We start from the raw sequence: 18,138 nt of genomic DNA on the forward strand, positions 1-18,138 counted from the left end.
GAATTAATTCTCATCATTACAAACAAAAACCCTGCATGCATGACCCAAGTACATCCCATCACCTAACACCACCACCACCACCACCACACAGTAACAAGTGTAACTCCTCTTCGCTTTGCCTCACTTACTTGAATTGGCAGCTGCCACAGAGGCAAGGTACGGGTGACTGCTGCCTGGATGGAAGAAAGACAAACGTGGTGCCGGTATGAAAGAGAAGAGAGGTACTGTTACAGAAAATGAAAGAGACAGAGACGGCTGGGAGGTTTTCTGGCATACGGCCGATCTCATTTACACACATACCTGGAGATACTCTGTGTTTCTGTGTTAATATCCCGAGCAGGGTGGATGACTAAACAGGGTGACCATCTCATTATGTTTTAATAAGAGTGATGAACGGTCTAGTGATCAAGTGTACAGTTCAGTCAGTCTGACAGTAATTTGTGTCTTTTTCAGGATGGATTATTGGACTCATGTCGGGCTGTTAGAGTCGCCTCTTTCTCTCACATAACTTCTCGGTTATGAACAGTTTTTGTTAAACTGAAAGTGATGCAGAGTGGAATAAAAACTTTGGAGAACAGGACTTGGCGTTTTGGGCTCTTTCAGACAGAGGCTGGTTTGACTTGCTGGTGTGCATTTCCGACACTAAAAGCCCATCAATCAGTCGATGAACTGAGCTGAACTTCATCACAGACCTGCTGTCGTTTATCATTTTTGCAGCTGTGACCTACTCAGCCGCAAACATTCATCTTCATTGCTCAGTTTCACACTAACCAAAGCCTCTTGTATCTGAAATCGGTGGACGTGTTAGTCTGGATCCGTTTTACTGGAGTAAGAACTCGCTCCTCTGCATGTATATATGCCGAACACTTAGTTTGAATCACCTGCGTCCCGGACTTTGTGCACGGCAGCCCGAGCCTTAGTGGTGGTGGGTGGAGGTGGAGGTGTGGTGCTGGTGGGAGCTGGTGTTGTCGTGGCAATGGTGGTAGTTGTGGGTTCAGGTGTCGTTGTGGTGGGTTCAGGTGCAGTTGTGGCAGGCAGCACCGTAGTGACCGCGGGGGCTTTGGCCTCCTTGTGACCTGCGAGGAGACGACAGATGAAGGTAGTTGTGTTGGTGACGGATGGATGGGGAGGAAGAGCGTCTACAGTAACAGCTTTGCAGTAATGCATTCTTAACATTCTTCAGCCGGCTGCAGCGCTCTGACTCCTTGTTCAACCTGAGCGAAGTTCAACATGCTGGAGTCAAGCACATGGATGTTTATCTGGTACCCTTTGGCCCCACAGAGTACCCGTCTCGTGATTTGTAGATCAGGAAGAGTCTAAAGATCCGGGTTTGAACACGCCTGAGAGGATGAGAGATTTAATCAACTACTTTTGATTAAAAAATGCAGTTTTTACAGCAGGAAGAAAGTCCCTTCTGGATGCGATTAACAGACTGCAGTTCATGGACTATCCTCAAGAGGCTGGCATCAAACGTCGAACTGTGTCAAACTTTGATACAGGATAAAAAGATAAACTCAGCCTGATAAATACAAAACTTTTTAGGGGGTTGGTGCCTTGCTCAAGGGTACTTAAACACTGCTCAGTAAATTATTATGACAGCTCTCCAGCTCTCAGCCCATTTTGCAATCTTGGGCCTTGTTTGGGTTTAAACCAGTGACCCTCAGGATGCCAAACTAAGTCTCAGTGGACTGAGCTAATGCCACCATAACCTAATCCAGATATGTTTTTCCCATAGGAACATTATCCCACACCTCCCAGGGACTTCTGAAGCCTTCCCAGATCAGGTGTCAAATATATCACCTCCCCTTTTTCCAGCTTGGAAGACCTGACAGATTCTCAGTCCATCTTAGGCCCCGTTAACACAGAGACTCCCGCAAAGATTCTTCCTTTGCGTTTCCAAAAGCCACCCGCGTTTACATGAGGAAGGCGTGAAAACGATCCGCGTTCATACGACTCCAGGAGGACAAGTCATTTCTTCTGTTCTTTCTTTTTCTGCCGTTTTGTTGTGTGAGACAGTCGGCAATCTAACCATGACGCGCACTACCGCCACCTACTGGACCGGAATGGCTCAACTGGAAATGTGGCTGCGCGCGGAGCCTTCACCTGAAACTGCGAGTATGCATGCGGTGACGTCAATGTGTCACCCTGAAACGCTCTGCTCTGTGTTTACACAAGGCTGGATGGAGGAGCGGATTCAGATCTTTCCACTCTGGGGAGCGTTTTCAAAAGATTGCGTTTTCACTGAAAACGCAACGTGGTCTCATCTAAACGGAAAGCCAAAACGCAACGAAATGTTTGCGGAATTGACCGTTTTCGGCGTCATGTAAACGGGGCCTTAAACAACTCACTGGATGCAAATGAGTAGTATCTCATACATCCATAAATTATACAGTCTATGCTCCAGTAGCTTTATTTGTCATCTCATTCACAATATGACAGCAACAGAAACGCTAAAGGCCTCTCAAAGGAAGTCTATAAAGAAGAAGGTTATGACACAGCAACTCTTTTTTTTTAAAGGATGTATCTTTGGTAATTCTGTCCGTCTCATTTTCAAGGCTCTTTTTGTCTGCCTTCAATGATCTTTGATTTCACCCTGACTCACCTGTTTTTACATAGGTTGGCCTTGAGGGTACGTAGTCCAGAGTTGACGGGTAGATCACCCCTTTCTTTGGCTTCCCGACTGAAACAGAAAGGATAAGGTGTTGGTTTGAGAGCTTCCACCAAAGATCTGTGTTTGATATTTTATGTCTTATCTGTGTTACCTGAGACGACAAACGACTCTCTCCACTTTGGTAGCGACAGAGAGCGCACTCCATATGAGTTACTTCCTTTGTAGACGTTCTGTCCGGCCATCTTCCTCACGATCACCTTCCCTCCTGCATTCGTGATGACCCCGCTGAGGACACACAGTTTGATCTAATGTTAGTAGGGACTTTGACTGTTGTGAAGATGTCATTCAACTTTTATGTGGCATTCATCACACTGAGGTTATCACCTGTGGATGGCTGCGTTACAGATGCTGGAGATGGAGGCATAAATGCTTGTTCCGTACACCTGCTGCTTTGTCTCCTTACAGTGTGCCGGACATTTGACTATGAACTCTGGGAGACTGATTTTTCCCGCTCGGACATCACACTCTATGGCTGGAACGACTGTGAGAGGAGAAATAGAAAAGATCTGTGACAGTCCGAGCCCTGTTTTTGCTTAATGCTTCGACTGTTGTGTATAATAAAGAGGAAAATGCTCAACAAAGACCAAACAGATTTTCACTTGAAGCAACATGCTGAAACTTCAGGAACAAAGTAAACTCAAAAAACATGTACAAGAATCTGAATGCATGAAATATCAGGAACATGCTGCAGAAACCAGCCCAACAGGGGTTTGGGACAGTGGTTTGAACCTCTGTCTCAGATAGTGAAGGTCTGGCATAAGTCAGTGTTTATCCCTGGAGGCCTGGGAAAGAGGGTTTAGCTACTCAGGTATTTTCTGCAGAAACACTGCTTCACTGCACCAACATTAAACAGACTTCAGTTATTTCCAAGCATTACCCTAACAATGACTTTTCACAGGACCAAGACTTTGTTTTTGACCACTTCTGTTGTGAAGACGCATCCTAATTTTTTGGTGCTATTTGAGGGGATTCCTGCGTTTTGCAGTTTGTATCATTTCTGTATGTGCAGCTCATCTGGTATTTATGTATCTTTTATCGCTTTACAGCAGTTTTTCTTTTTCATTTGCAGCTGGTTTATTGTTTCGTCCTTTGAACGTTCTCCTCTCTGAATGCTGCTGCATATTTTGCAATTTGCAATTATGAATCAATGAAACAACATCCACACCTGTGATGCCCTTTCAACTCTTATGTTGGCATGTTGCAGCTGCACTTGTTCTCTTCTCTCCTGTTCTTGATTTTGTCATGTTTGCAGGCTTTTTTTGCCTTTAGTCAAAAATGATAGGACAGTGAACAGAGCAGGGAACAGGGTGAGAGTTGGGTGCCATTGGGTTCTGCCCAATTCTCAGAAGGCGCATGAGTCAGAAACTCTGAAGGCTTTTTATTCAGAGGGCCCGTTAGTCAGAGGACCCATTAGTTTGAAATTCTGAAGGATGGTCCGTTAATCGGAAGGCCTGTGAGTAGAAGAAAAATTAGTTTGAATCTATTGGATATTCCTAAATCCAAACTAGTTTTCTGACTAGTGGGCCTTCTGACAATAAGGTGGGCTCTGTACCAGGTGGGTAAGAGGCTGCAGGCTGGACTCTTGTGTGGGCCTCCCACTCATGGGCTAACCTCATGGGGTGCTAGTAAACCACTCAGCCATACCAGCGCCCTTGTTTGATGCATTTTAAACTTTTGCAGAAGGTTTCTTGTTTGGTCTTTTGGCTTTTTATACATATTTTGAAACCGGCTTTACCCCTGATTTGCAGCCTGTTCTTGTTCATATGTAAAATCTTTTGTTTTTTGATGAGTGTTGAAGCTTTTTGACTGATAATCACTAAAATTAAGACAAAAACAACTTGTGTCAATAACCATTTTGAAAACATGGGATTACCCCAGTTTTGGTTTCTTATTATGAAATTCCCAAAATGGAAACGCATGCTTAAAGCTTGTACACAGTAGAGTGATATTCTGAATGTGGATTAAAGGTGACAGCTGTGGGGAGGTCATTACAGTCAGGTTATAACAGAGGCAGGATGAAGATTACATGCTGGATTGTTGATGATGTGTACCTTGCTTTGGTTTCTTGTTCTTCGCTCCATTTGGTTTGGCCCAGCAGGCACAGGACAGGAAGAGCGCTGTGGGAGGAAGAGGCATAAAACAGCAGAGACATAAAAAAGAGACTGAGGACACTTTTTGGTGATGTGAGGGAATATCAGCCTGATCCTTGAGACTGTGCTTGGGATACACCGATATAATATCTGGGATAACGACTTGCTGGCGAATAATCTGCCATCAACTGTTTGCAGAAGCTCATATCAGTGATTACACAATTAAAATCTAGGGACAACCTGATCATACAGGTCAAATGAAATCAATCTACAGAGAGTGGTCAATCTCACCCCCCCTTTGCCTGTTGACACTGTGGTAAAATAAAGAAAAGTGGAGCTTCACCCTGTCCTGCAGTCCTTCTGGCTGTTTACATTGCTGATCAGAGCAACTTAATCCATGAGAGGTAGTGATAATTTCAACAAATTTGGTACATTTGTCCTGTTTCTGTTTGAAGGTGAGTCCGCGTCAGAGACCTAAGAAGATGCAGAGCTGAATGAGGGCATTTAGAGCTTATATAGTCACTATTTCTCTTTTCCTGTTAGTTAATTCAGTAAGCAAACAGCTTTGAGACTCGCTACAGCCACTTACTGGCGGGAAACCATGTTACAACTATGCACTGGCTAAAACAATGATAATATTTGTCAAACATTTAAACTTTAATTAAGAGAATCTCTTTTATCATTTTCGATTAATGCTTTTTTGTACAAGCTTATTTTAGGACTTTAATTTTGAAAGGAAAGCATGAGAGCAACAAGTTTTAGGGGAGAATGGGATATGCACTAAATCACAATTGGAAAGGGACCCAGTTGTCGATCCAGTGCGACGAAGGCAGTACATGGGGCATATGAAGCTAAACAATTGCCCCAAGAAATGATTTCTAAATCAATGAAGTTATCTTTAAATCAGTGTTTTGTTTTTGTTTGTAGCCAGAGAATGAGAAGGACAATGTATAAGGTGAGGGTTGCTTGGTTTCAGGGTGTACTGTCGCCCTATTTTTTGGTTTTCTTTCACGTTTCTTGTTTCTCACCGAGGCAGATGACAGTGAGTGAAGCTCTGGTCATGATGGAAGGTGTTCAGATCCAGCAGCTCTGCCTGGTTTGCTTCTTTAACTTTAGAGAGAGAAGGAGAGAAGAACAGTTTCACTTTTATTCTCTGGAACTCATTTCCTGCTGAAAGTAACTTTGGACTCTTTGACCAACAGCATGCAGTGAGAAGTGTCAGCTGGAAACAAGACAGAGTAAACTCAGCGAACACTTTCCAGAGATTTCTGGATAAATAGGAGACAGACTGCAGACTGTAACTTCACACAGAGCTCAATGACTCATTTAGCTTTAGATGGGTACCAAAGGTCAAATGAATTAGCCAATCAGGAGCTCAGTAGTGAACATCTGGGCTCTGAGACAATGCTGTGTGTCGGCCTCTATCTGTAGACTTGATTAAAGAGCACACACACACACACATAATTTCATGTAATGTGGTGCTGTGTTAGTGTGAGATACAGGCTGTTTACAGCACAAAATGAAGTCTCTCATCCAAGAGTTCAGCACATGTAAAGACATAAATCAGGACGTCACAGCTAAGGTAATGATAGCACAGGAGCTATTAGCCGAGACAGACAGCTACAAAAAGTCTGACACACACATGTCAGGATGGAGAACTTAAGAGCTGCCACAGTCCTTGCTCCAGGCGCAGGACAAGTAGGAGGAAGGTTGGATGGAGCTCCTTTCTGTGCAGGCGATGACTGAGGCCTCCCTGTTAGTGGAGGAATGCTGTACCTCCCAGGAGGGCGGCGTCGTGTCTGTCACTGTCGCCACACACCAGCAGGTTCAATCAAGTGATCGTACGGCGAGATCACAGGCGGGGTCAGATACAGTGCAGCGCAGATTACTGAGCATGGTTTTGAGATATTAGAAAGTGCAACGAAACATAAAGGTGAAAGTAGACCTGATGTTTTCAGGAGGCAGACTTCCAAAGAACTACTGAAGTATGTTTTGCAAGATTCTGCACCAACTTTAGGACGGCATTGTATCAAAAATCTTACTTTACATCAGCAAAACTTTTTATATTTTACTATCATCACTTCTTTCCCTTATGAGTTTACATATTTATGAAAGAGCTGCATCTTTAGCTTAGTAATAGTAATAATAACAACCCACTTAGGGTTAATTTTCAAGAGACCTAGCATAAGAGTCCTAACTTCACACTCTTAAATGTTCAGAGTAACAGTTTTCAGACAAAACATCTGTCAGAAGTTTAAGAGAGTTTACACCTTCCTGGCATGTGATCCATCAGCAGCAACAATAACGAGGTAAGAATCTGGGTAAATAACGTCACACTGCTCCTCTTCTTCTTCTTCTTCTTCTTCTTCTTCTTCTTCTTCTTCTTCTTCTTCTTCTTCACGTTTATTCTTGGGCTCTGGGTTCAGTTTAGTTTACATCATTGGCCATACTTGAGCTGAGAATTACTATTGACTTCTTGATGAACAATCTGGCGAGACTAATTTCATTAAGACCCAGTGGAATAATCACGGACAACCTGTTCACATGGGTGATCGAATCAATCCACAGAAACTAGTCTGTCTCATCCTTGCTCCGCCTGTTGACAATGTGGTAAAATAGGGAAAGGTAAGTAACATCTTGTCCTGCAATCCGGCCGCCTGACTAGGTTTTTTAACAGAGCAGCTTCAGCCACAAGATTGAGTGATAATGGCAAAAAATGAGTGGGACATTTGTCTCATTTCTGTTTAAAGATGAGTCAACAACAAAACTCTGAAGACGGAGGATAGAAATGTTGCAAGTAGAATTCCTGTTCAACTTGTCTTGTATTACCTTAAATGAGAAAATTCAGGTCAATGTGAATTTGGAGGCTAATACAAGAAGGGTTGAGCATTTATAGCTAAAAACTAGTCATTCATCTTCTTCTTTTGACATGTAATGTGGTTATAAAACAGCCTTGAGATGTGCAACAGCCCACTTCTGGTGGAAGTACCGTATCACAACAAGTCATCAGGAAAGTATTGGATATTCAAAACTGGCTTATTTCTAGGTACAAATTTCAGTGTGGAATCAGAGGATGCAAGGGCTGTGCCAACAAAACTAAACAGTCTCCACAATTAATCCTATCTGAATCATTAATATTATCTTCAAATCAAAGTTCAAGACTCGTAGATCTTCACTCATTTGAAAATTTGCTAACCACACACATGAAGACACTAAAAATATTCTGCTGATGATGTTTCTCAGTCTGCTCCTCTTATTGGTTAATACATATTCTGTCAGAAGCAGGAGGCCTCAATGTGGTCTGGAGCTGTAATTTAGTCATTTTGACCCAAAACTTTGGGTTTATATGGACACTAATTGGTAAAACCAGTCCCAAACAACTTCAGTCGTGGAAAATCAGGCCCAAAATCAGGCTTAAAATGTGTGGCTATCCTTAGCTCAACTGCTGTACAAATACTCGTTGGGACTGCAAACTACAATGTTGTTGGAAATGTGGTGCAAGAAATTGCTACACAGCTGCACAGAAACTTGACATTGCAAAGTTATATCCAAGCTTTGTCTGCAAACAGAAACTAGCCACTAGATACAGTTGATTTGTTGTTTTCAAGCCCAAATTGAGCTCATTTTATCAGTTTCCACACCAGTTTACTGCATAATATCAGCATGTGTTTTTGTCTGTGCTAGGTAAAATTATCAGAAAATGTTCTTTTAAATTTCCAATTAAACAATGTTAAAACCATTACCAAGACATCCCAATCTATATTTTAATCACATAGTTTGATGGTGTCGTTTCAGAGGGACTCTAGAGAGTTTGATATTTTCACCCATCCCTCCAAGATGTGCATTCTCTGCATGCATGTTGTGAACTGAAGTGTATGATTTCTTACACAGTGATGACAGTTTTAGGGCAAACACACACCACAAACACACTGCACCATGTTAGCATTATCTCAATATATCTGCAGTTGGCAGAGATCGGACTTTCCCCGACACTGCTCCACATTTTTACCTGACATTCATGAGCGTTGACAGGATTTTTCCAGAGCTGTGCTTTGACAGGCAGGGTAGATCCCTGCTGCACAGTCAGGACTACAATTTGTCCTGCCGAGGCGGGGAACAAGCCGGGGCAGATATTTACATCCAGAGTACAGCAGACAGACCTGCAGCATGTGAGCGGTGAGTCAGCGAGTGTTAGCGACTACAAAAGAGATCCACCAGACACCTGCTGGGAAATCTGACCCCTGGAAACCATGGCGAGCTATTTTTGGCGCATGAAAAATCATTCATAAGCTGACTCTGGTGTTTGAGAAGACGTGACGTCATAGGAAAAATAAAATACACACAGGACAATAATTTGAGAGCTCTTAATTCATGTTCTTCTCCTCCTTCTGCAATGAACACAGAGAAAATGATATCCCTGCACAGAAACTGGAGGGAGTTTCCTCTGCTGGGGATAATAGATGCTGAAGACCTGAGCAGAGAATCACACACACGCAACATAAACAGATACCTTATCGCATGTCAAGTAGCTGCAGAAGACGCCACACTCCTCTAACCAAAACAAACAGCAGACAGGGTGGGCTGCTGATGTTAAGTCGTTTGCATCCTCCTCATACCTGTGTAAGTCTCCAGATAAGACTCATTTCTAACTAAAACAGAGCTTCTGCTTGGCTCCGCTGTAGAAAATTGCTGACCAAAACGTGGGAGAATTTACCAGAAACAGAGTTCAACCTACTCGCTGTTTGGCGAGTGTTTACTTGAGGATATACGGTCAGATAATTGATGACACCTGCTCTCAAAAAGCAAGGAGAGGCAGACTGTCTCCAGGGGAAGAAGAAGGTTTGGAAAAAAAACTGCTGGAGGAAACCCAGAGACAGGCAGAAAAGCTTAAAAAACTAAGACTGACTTAAATTTTCTGAAGCTAACATGTTTAGTTTCACGCTCTTTGAAAAATATGCTGTACTAGAAAGGCTTTAAGACTAATGAGACCAATTTAAAGGTGCAGTTTGGATATTTTGAAGTGAGGTTGAGCAGGCACTCATTTATCTCAGCTTTATAGCTTCTGGGGAAAGATGGTTGAACTTTTTGGAAGCCTGGAGAAATCCAGCATTTGGCACTGGTCAACAAATTTCCCAGATCTCAGTCCAGTCCAGCATCTGTGGGATATTCAGAACAATTCGGGGTCTGATGCATGAAAGTCCAACTTTCCATGACCTAAAGAGAGCTGCCAAAGTCTTGGTGCAGATGCCTCAATCCACATTAACAGGTTTTGAGGAGTTCCTAATCTTGACCTCACAAGACTTCAGAAGTCAGTTGGTCACTGCTGGTTGTTTTTCTTTCAAATAATGTAACTTTATCTGATAGAAAACGACTGGTAAGTTGTTTTTATTTACTTACTGCTAAACTGACACGAGGAGACAGTAGGTGACTGTAAATGATCCACTACTGCATTCAAAGAAGAAGAAGAAGAAGAAGAAGAATAAGAAGAAGAAGAAGAAGAAGAAGAAGACATGCAGCTGCAAGAGTCAAAATGCATTACCGGATGTTTTCCATTTCTCAGAGGACAGGATAATAACTTGCAAAGTGTGCTGCAAGACTCCAGAGAGGAGGAAAAAGTCCTCAAGCTTTAACTCAACAAACCTCTTCTGTCAGCCAAAAAGTTATCATTGCACTAAAGATGTACCAAAGAAATATGAAGTGGCAGGAGCCACAGTTAAATGAAGAGTGCAACAGTAGTGCTTGAACATGTGTCTTTGGACCAGGGATCTGGTCCTGGTATTGGTTATCAGTCCAATACAGACTCAAAAAGTTAGATCTGATATACTTGACAAAGAGCTGATCCTTCGACATATGCCGTAAAATATTGGTACAGTCAGTTCATATATTTTTAAACCATTTTAGTTTCGAACGTTGGAAAAGCCTGACAAATTGTTCTCAGCCCCATCTTCTTATTAAGGCATAGAGAATGTTAAATCCATACTGGGATCAGATCGGTATCAGCTCATTCCAAAGCCCAGATATCATCCCTCCCTGCCCTGTATGATGTGATCTCAGCACATATTCACAGTCTGATCCACAACAATGTCAGAAATACAAGCTTGACCACAGGCAGGAGGATGAAGATGCTCAGATAGACGACTGAAAGTGGAAAAGACAAATTAAAGTCATCAATGTCTTAAGAGATATCTAGAGTAAAAGTCTGAGGACTCCTCTTTCTCAAAACGAGGGACAGCTTGCTACAAGAAGCTTTGCACCAACTAAGCAAACTGTTTTCTCAGCCCTCAGTAGATGAAATGTCCTCAGCTCAGTCACTTTAAACCCAGCGGCTCAGACAGGTCACATAGTTTGAGGACTTAATGAGAAATTCAATTCATGGCAACATTCTCACTACAACGTGGATTACAAAACAGCCTGCACCAGGATTACACAACGCGCAGCTCTGTTTTTCTGTCAGCCTCTGCAGTAAGATGAACTTCATGAACTCCTAAACAGAGAAACTCAGAGATTCATGCAGGAGGGGCAGAAATATCACACCTGCAGAAGCGTCACAGGTATACAGTGAGTGTAAGGCAGACAGGATGTGTAGAGGCTGGATGTGCCTCACAGACCACACACAGTCTCTGAGTGTTTGATAAGAGCTGAAACAAGCTGCTCTCAATATGTCAATATGTCATGTTTTCATCCTGAAAGAGTGTTTTCTGTCTTCAGGGAAAGCACCACAGCTCAAGGCAGAAAACATGCTCAGTAGCTTCTGTTCTTCTTTTCTCTGTTTGCTGTGTTTGCGTCAACACCTCTTAACTTCTTGCAGATATTTGAGTTGTAAGCTGCTGTGAGAAATCTCTGGACAAAGTTGGGTTGAACAGATTTGACCGCTTGCATTGGAACATGGAGCTTATGACGTTTTCAGATATGTGTGTGTCATAAACTTATAACTAAATACAGAATTTCAGCAGCTCTTTCCATCCTACCTTCTCTTTGAGCCTTTATGTGAGCTAATGCAACAATGCATAAAATGTTTGCATTTAAGAAACAAATGCATGAATCAAACAGTTCCTCTTGCACATGGTCAGATTAAGATGATGGGTTTTTGTTGTATTTGGAGCCGGAATCTGTTAAAGAAGAGTGGAGTGAAATAATGATTATCTGGGAAAAGGATGTCCTGCAGCTCTGAATCTGCACTGACATTTTCTGCAGCCTTGAAACATCCTTTATGTCATTTTTGCATGTTCAATCTGTCATGTTGTATATAACATGCTCGGATACACAGAGGAATCATCTGCACTGCATGTTCGTATCCCAATCTCCAGCCTGAGAAAGAAGATGGGTTTTTGATTAAATAGTATAATGGGAGGTGAATGGGAGTAATTTCAGGATGCTGGACCACACTGTTGAGTCCTCTTTGTGGTCTTGTAGACTTAGTTCAGTGAGATGCTGAGTGAAGGGAGCTCCTGCCTGAATAACTATGATGTGGTGACTTTTGCTGCTCATTTATCTTCATCTATCATCATGCTTTGGACATGGGACCAGTGGAGTTTAGATGTTAGAATAAGGGTGTGATGAGGTTGGCTTTTCAGCTCCCTCTGGTTCCTTGAAGCACAAGTGCCTCAGGTTGAAATGCTTGGTTTTATTCTTAAAGGCTGGAGAGACACTTAATGATTTTAAACCAGACTTAGGGCTCAATTTACCTCACTCAATGCTCACGGGTTGTGGACAGATTTGAGACAATTCATAGCAGATTATTTCTCTGAATAATCTTCAAATGTGTGTGGTGTACACAGACTTTTTGAAGGGCAGAGATAAACAAAAGGCACACCACTGTATATGACTATTTTGACTGCTCCTCACTTCAACCTGGAATCAGAGCTATTAAACTTGTTTAAGTGTGGAGTGCTGATGGCCTAGTGGTCTAGGTAGCACTCCATGAGGTTCGCCCTTGCGCCTATGGCCTCTTTCCCACATGTCACCCTCCACTCTTGCCCTGTTTCCTACTCTACATATTGTTCTCTCCTCTCTGATTAAAGACATAAAAAAAAAGAAAAAAAAACTTGTTTTAGTGTGCAATGTGCTGTTTTTGTGCAGACGTGTAGCTCTTTCTTGTAGGGTCTGTGTCCACAAGGGGGAGTTTGTAATCCTACAAGTTATTTTTACTGCAGTCAGGCCAGAGATAATTTTAAATCAAATTTAGGGCCAGACTTGCTGAAATCTGCCCTATTCTCAAAAGCCCCATTAAAGAACATTAATTTGTGTTCCGTGCATGTTTCTGATCGCAAGCAATCTCCGTCTTTTGAGTGCAGGAAGTCTGCTGTTCTGCTGCTGTTGTCGTTGTTATGGATGCAGCAAGTCAAAGCGGGCATGACGGGCATTGCCTGTGCGACACAGGTCTTATCGGGATACCATGTGAACATTAAGAACTCTGTTTGCTCACACATGTAAGCGGGTCATTCAGAATGTTCCAGAAACCATAATAGAGACCATAACCTGAATATCGATTGCATGTAAACGTAGCCATTAATTACCCGGATTCTTTTCCTCATTTTTCTAGCTGCTTGTTGGCGTTTGTTTATCTTCTTCAGTCAAGTCTCTTTACAATAGTTTATGGAATTGTTACCTTTGATGTTAAGTATGTGGTGTAGCGGTCTAATGGCACTGTGTAAATGTATGAGCAGTTTCGCTCTGTTTCTCCCAGCTGGAATTATTTGTTTGTGTTGAGTTTGGTGCCCCCTGTGGACAAAAACGCTCTGAAATAGTCATCAATCTTTTTACTGTTGGTGTGGTTTACTGTATAAGCACATAAAAAAACAGTTTCATTGTTGTTTCAGTGAGTTGCACTGTGAGTTTAAACTCCTCACAGAAGCTTTAAGTACATCTAGAACGTTCTTTGGACTTTGTAACTTCCTGCGTCTCCTCATCTGTGACCGTAAACTTAAAGCTAATGCAGCTTATAGCATCAAAACACAGCCATCATCTTAGACAAGCTCAGAGTCTGATGTGGGACTACCTAAGAGTTTGTGCGGAAGAGCTCTGAGACTGATTTGGGTGTCATGACCCACTTAGAACCTGGTTTCATGCCGTTCCTTAGTGATTCCAGTGAATGCATGCCTGAGACTGTATTTGCACACACCCAATGCCAGGGAGTGTAAAAATCCCAGCATTCACAGGTGTCAGAAACGTACTGTAAGCATGTTAGATGTGCCAAGCGTTGTAGCAACAAGCCAAGAGAAGTGCCACAGGAGAGATCAGACGTGAAGGAAAGCCAACATGTCTCTACAAGGTCAGTTCTGAAGCCTTTCTGGTGCTGCTGCAGGGACAGTATTTGTTTATCGAGCACTGAGCAGGCTGAATTACTTTAATTCTTGGCACCATCTTCAGTGCAAGCCACAGCCTGCAGTCTGCTGCTGGACATGTTGTATGGAGACCACCTGCTCCCAATCAGGCTGCTTCAACCCATATAGAGAATACACAGAGAAACGTCAAACAATGTACAGTATATGAAAACAAACCCTTAAAGCTTCCCTCTCAGATTTCTGCTTTTCATACAAACCAAATGAGTCATTTCAAAATAAAAGCTCAGGTAGAAAAAATTAAATAAATAAAACTAAAATAAAAATAAAAAAGATTGATTTTCCTCAGGCAGAAGCATGAATCATAGTGACTGATTTCATTCAGATAAAAACATTAATTTGATAAAGAGGTGGGAGGAAAAAATGAGTCAAACTGAATTCAAGCAGCAGCTCGCTTATTTGGGCAGCCTGTCAAAACGAGCTCAGCTGAAATGAATAAGTCATAAAATGCAAAAGCAAAAAACAAACAAACAAACAAAGGGGTTAAAATAACACAGCTGTGTAAAAGTTGAGTTAAAGTTTTAGTCTCTATTATCAGACACAGAAACTCTTCTGAACTTTTGGGCATCAATTACGCGCAATTATGCATCATTTAAAAACACGGTGAATCATTCATGCCACGCAGCAGCGGACACAAAACGCCACTTCATAAGCACAGCAGAATGGCAGCTTTCTGTTTGGAATCCTCCTCTACTGAAAATAATGAAAGAGAACATACCTGAGAAGGTGGAATAGTCCCTCAGCTGTTTAAGAGAAGTTAATCCGGGCGCAGTTTTCAGCAAAATATCCCAAAGCAGCCGGAGAGCGTATGTGCGAGCGTGGAACTGTTCCACCTGGACTTTTACTCCTGCAGGATCGGAGCGCTCATTAAACGTGGAGATCCTGCAGGAGACGGGGCCAGAGTTTCCCCTCTTTGCCCGTCCCACTTCAGGCACCCAGCTCTGCACCCAGGCATGAGGAGATCAGTGACCTGAGGCGGTCTGTCTGTAGAGGATGCAGAGAGGAAGGGCAGCTCGAGCATCCTTTACTTTGACCGACACCTTCAAATACACACATCTATGTTTTTAACACGTCCAGAGATTTAATTCTCCTCACTATGGCGCGTCAAACTGCTTCTTCTCTGCTGTATCCAGGAGGAAAACAGCTATGAATTCTGACATAACAGCTCTGCAAAGCTTCAAATGGCTTTGAAAAGAAGTTAAACTACTGCAAAGCCATCAGAGAGAGCTGTTTGGTTAACTAAAGCTTCTTAGAAAAAGGAGCTCAAACTTCTTTGGAAAAAAGAACACAATGCACATGTGATAGGATTTATCAGACAATATGGAATGAAAGTCACATGACAGGGAGAAAAAAATGAACTCAGCCACCAAAACTGAGCTTATTCACAAGACGAAGATGAAAAAGGGAAAGACTTGGCAATTGTTCAAGTAAAGGTGTAAGAAAGTCATGTTTGTGTGCTTTGATCATCAGTAATACTTGTGCTTTTCCAAAATCCAGAATGATCCCTTATCCAGAAATACAAAAAAATCTTCTCAGGTATGTTTATGTTAATACTTTCGACTTGAATGTTTTGTGACCAGATCTTGGATCTGCTTGTTCTGAGGTAAACAGACACTTTAGTTCTTCTGGGATAGGTTAAATCCCTGTTCCTAATAACTTTGGCACTTTTTTTTTCAAGAGAAGTATAAAATGTGTCTGCACACAGCTTAATGAACCGTGCCTACACATCCTCTCTATCATTGCTGACCAATAACATCTACTTTAACTCCTCTCGTTATCGTACCAATAAAAAGTAAAATTCTTCCAGTTTGGCCTGAAACTTTTTATATTATACCAATGGATAAAAATGTTACAAGCAAACACCAAATGTGGGCAAAGTTTCTAGATGTGATCCTCTGTGATCCTCAGATGAGACTGCAGGCTGCTCTGAACAGCTTGATGAAAAAAAGAAAAAAAAAGTCACATGTGATCAGCAAGAGATTTGCACAATGGGTGACATCACCAGTTGGTGAAACTCCTTTAAAGAATAAATCTTAGATTTAAAAAAACAGGACTTTGTTGCATTTCAAAATCAAAGGCTTCTGGAATGCTGGGTTCTCTGAGGTTAGGTTCTGGAATGCTGGGATGTTGATAGTTAGGTCTTAGAATTCTCAGTTCTGAAATGCTTGGTTCAGAAATGCCAGATTCTAGAATGCTGGCTCCTAGACTTCTTGATGCTAGAGCACTGGGTGCTAGATGAATTGTGTCTAGAATACTAGGTTCTAGAATGTTGGGTTGGGAATTACTGGGTTCTGCGATCCTGAATTGTGGAATCTTAGTTGTAGAATGCTAACTTTAAAAAAACTGCATGTTGGGAAGCTGGTCTTTAAAATACTGTTTTTTTTTTTGTTTTGTTTTTTTAAGGAAATATTATTTTTAAGAACGATTGTTGTTTCCTGGAATGAAATCTAGAATATTAGGTTTCAGAATGCTTGATGCTGGAATACAGTGTTCAAGAATTTGGGGTTTTGGGATGCTGACATCTTGATTTCTGGGGTTCTAGAATTCTGGGTTCTAGAGTTACTGCTTTGTGGAATGCTTGGGTCTGGAGTGCTGGGTTTGGGGATGCCAGATTCTTGAATGCTATGTTCTGGAAAGCTTGGTTTTAGACTGCTGGCTGTTACAATTCTAAGTGTTAAAAAAGCTGTTTTCTGGAATTCTGGGCTCTTGAGTACTTCAAACTTTCTTGAAGGGACAGTAGTTGAAATGAGGTTTTCAAAGACAACAGCATGAAGTAGTGGCTGAGAAGAGTTTTTAGCTGTAAATGATTTGAAGCTGCTACAGAGCATTCAGAGGGACCATATAAGGACAGAAAATGAGCAGAATAACTTCTTTAAGAAAGCAACAAGACAGGGAGATAAAATTGAAATATGTCTACGTAAATCATTCTAGACTTAGAATAAAAATTGTTGGAAAAAAACAGTTAGATATGCCTTTTAAGCACAATATGGAAAGGTGGTTTTATCTCAGTGCAGGGAACAAAAACAAATTCATCTTTTATGTTGTTATAAGTGCTTCAAAAGTAACCAACATATAACCATCAAAAAGTGATTCAAACACTCAAGTAACAGTGCAGATATACAAAGAGTTAAACTACAAGACATCTGATGCAGAAAGTCCCAGCCTTACACAAAATCCACAACAGCAAACACATGTTGTGTTTCCTGCAGCCTGATCCTGACAGAGAAACAACCAGAGGGAGAGAGTAAACTCTCACCACAGCATCACTCCTCCTCCATCAAATAAACCAATCAACACCTCTCTGGGAAACCTCACGTCACATCCACTGTCACTGTGAGGTCGTCTGCTGCTCATGTGCACCCCCTAAAACACACACACACACACACACACACACACACACACACACACACACACACACACACACACACACACACACACACACACACACACACACACACACACACTCATACAGCCCTGCTAACAGTCAGAGCCTGTTGGTTTCTGTAGATTGGCACACAGGCTGTACGTATGGTTTTCCTGTGGGTGATATAGGGCTGCGATAAAAGCGCTCATTGTGCGTGTGATTAAGGTCTTTACTGAACCGCAGGAAACACCTCAGGAACTTTCCTTTGAATTAAACCTTCAAGGCTCGGATGAATAATTACCCATTAATGTTCCGAGTTGCTGTTTCAGAGTTGCTTGTTTCTTTCAGCAGAGCCATTAGTTTGAATGCTTGTCAACAGAAAAATTTGTCCTAACTCACCTCAGCCAGGGAACAAGTTTTTACAGTGTCTGTATCAAAAGATTCACCCTGCCTGCTCTGCCTTTTCTCCAACCTGATCTCTGATGACTGACATCACGGAGCTTAAATAAATTGAAGCTCTACTGAAGCCTGATATCTCTGAGGGAATGTGGGACAATTGGAGATAATCAGGCATGAGTGCCCTCCGGGTGCACAGGGGAAACTGCAAATTTCTGTGCCATCACATGTTTCTGACGAGTTGAACATGGATCAGTGTTTCCAGATGTTTTACTG

The 18,138-nt window shown here is 42.0% G+C and overlaps 1 protein-coding gene across 12 annotated transcripts in view; it reads right to left on the reverse strand.

The window, feature by feature from the left end:
• The window catches only part of vit (vitrin), a 33,482-nt gene extending 18,376 nt beyond the window's left edge, over positions 1 to 15,106 (reverse strand). For 7 of the 12 annotated variants that reach the window (XM_074676478.1, XM_074676475.1, XM_074676473.1 and 4 more), the window contains exons 1-8: positions 14,821 to 15,105; positions 5,790 to 5,871; positions 4,723 to 4,788; positions 2,996 to 3,152; positions 2,763 to 2,896; positions 2,603 to 2,680; positions 882 to 1,076; positions 129 to 173 (exon numbers count right to left, since the gene is read on the reverse strand). In XM_074676478.1, coding sequence (XP_074532579.1) covers positions 129 to 173; positions 882 to 1,076; positions 2,603 to 2,680; positions 2,763 to 2,896; positions 2,996 to 3,152; positions 4,723 to 4,788; positions 5,790 to 5,823 — 709 coding nt within the window. In that variant the 5' untranslated portion in view covers positions 5,824 to 5,871; positions 14,821 to 15,105. Of the gene's footprint in view, positions 1 to 128; positions 174 to 881; positions 1,077 to 2,602; positions 2,681 to 2,762; positions 2,897 to 2,995; positions 3,153 to 4,722; positions 4,789 to 5,789; positions 5,872 to 9,271; positions 9,424 to 14,820 lie in introns of those variants that run through there. The other 5 variants (XM_074676479.1, XM_074676476.1, XM_074676472.1 and 2 more) reach the window with 4 other exon arrangements.
• Between the last annotated feature and the right edge of the window lie 3,032 nt (positions 15,107 to 18,138).

The sequence above is a fragment of the Halichoeres trimaculatus genome, unplaced genomic scaffold, assembly GCF_033239565.1.
Source record: "Halichoeres trimaculatus isolate MK-OKI-2021-1 unplaced genomic scaffold, fHalTri1.1 fHalTri1_scaffold_8, whole genome shotgun sequence".
In the NCBI taxonomy this organism is placed as follows: domain Eukaryota; kingdom Metazoa; phylum Chordata; class Actinopteri; order Labriformes; family Labridae; genus Halichoeres; species Halichoeres trimaculatus.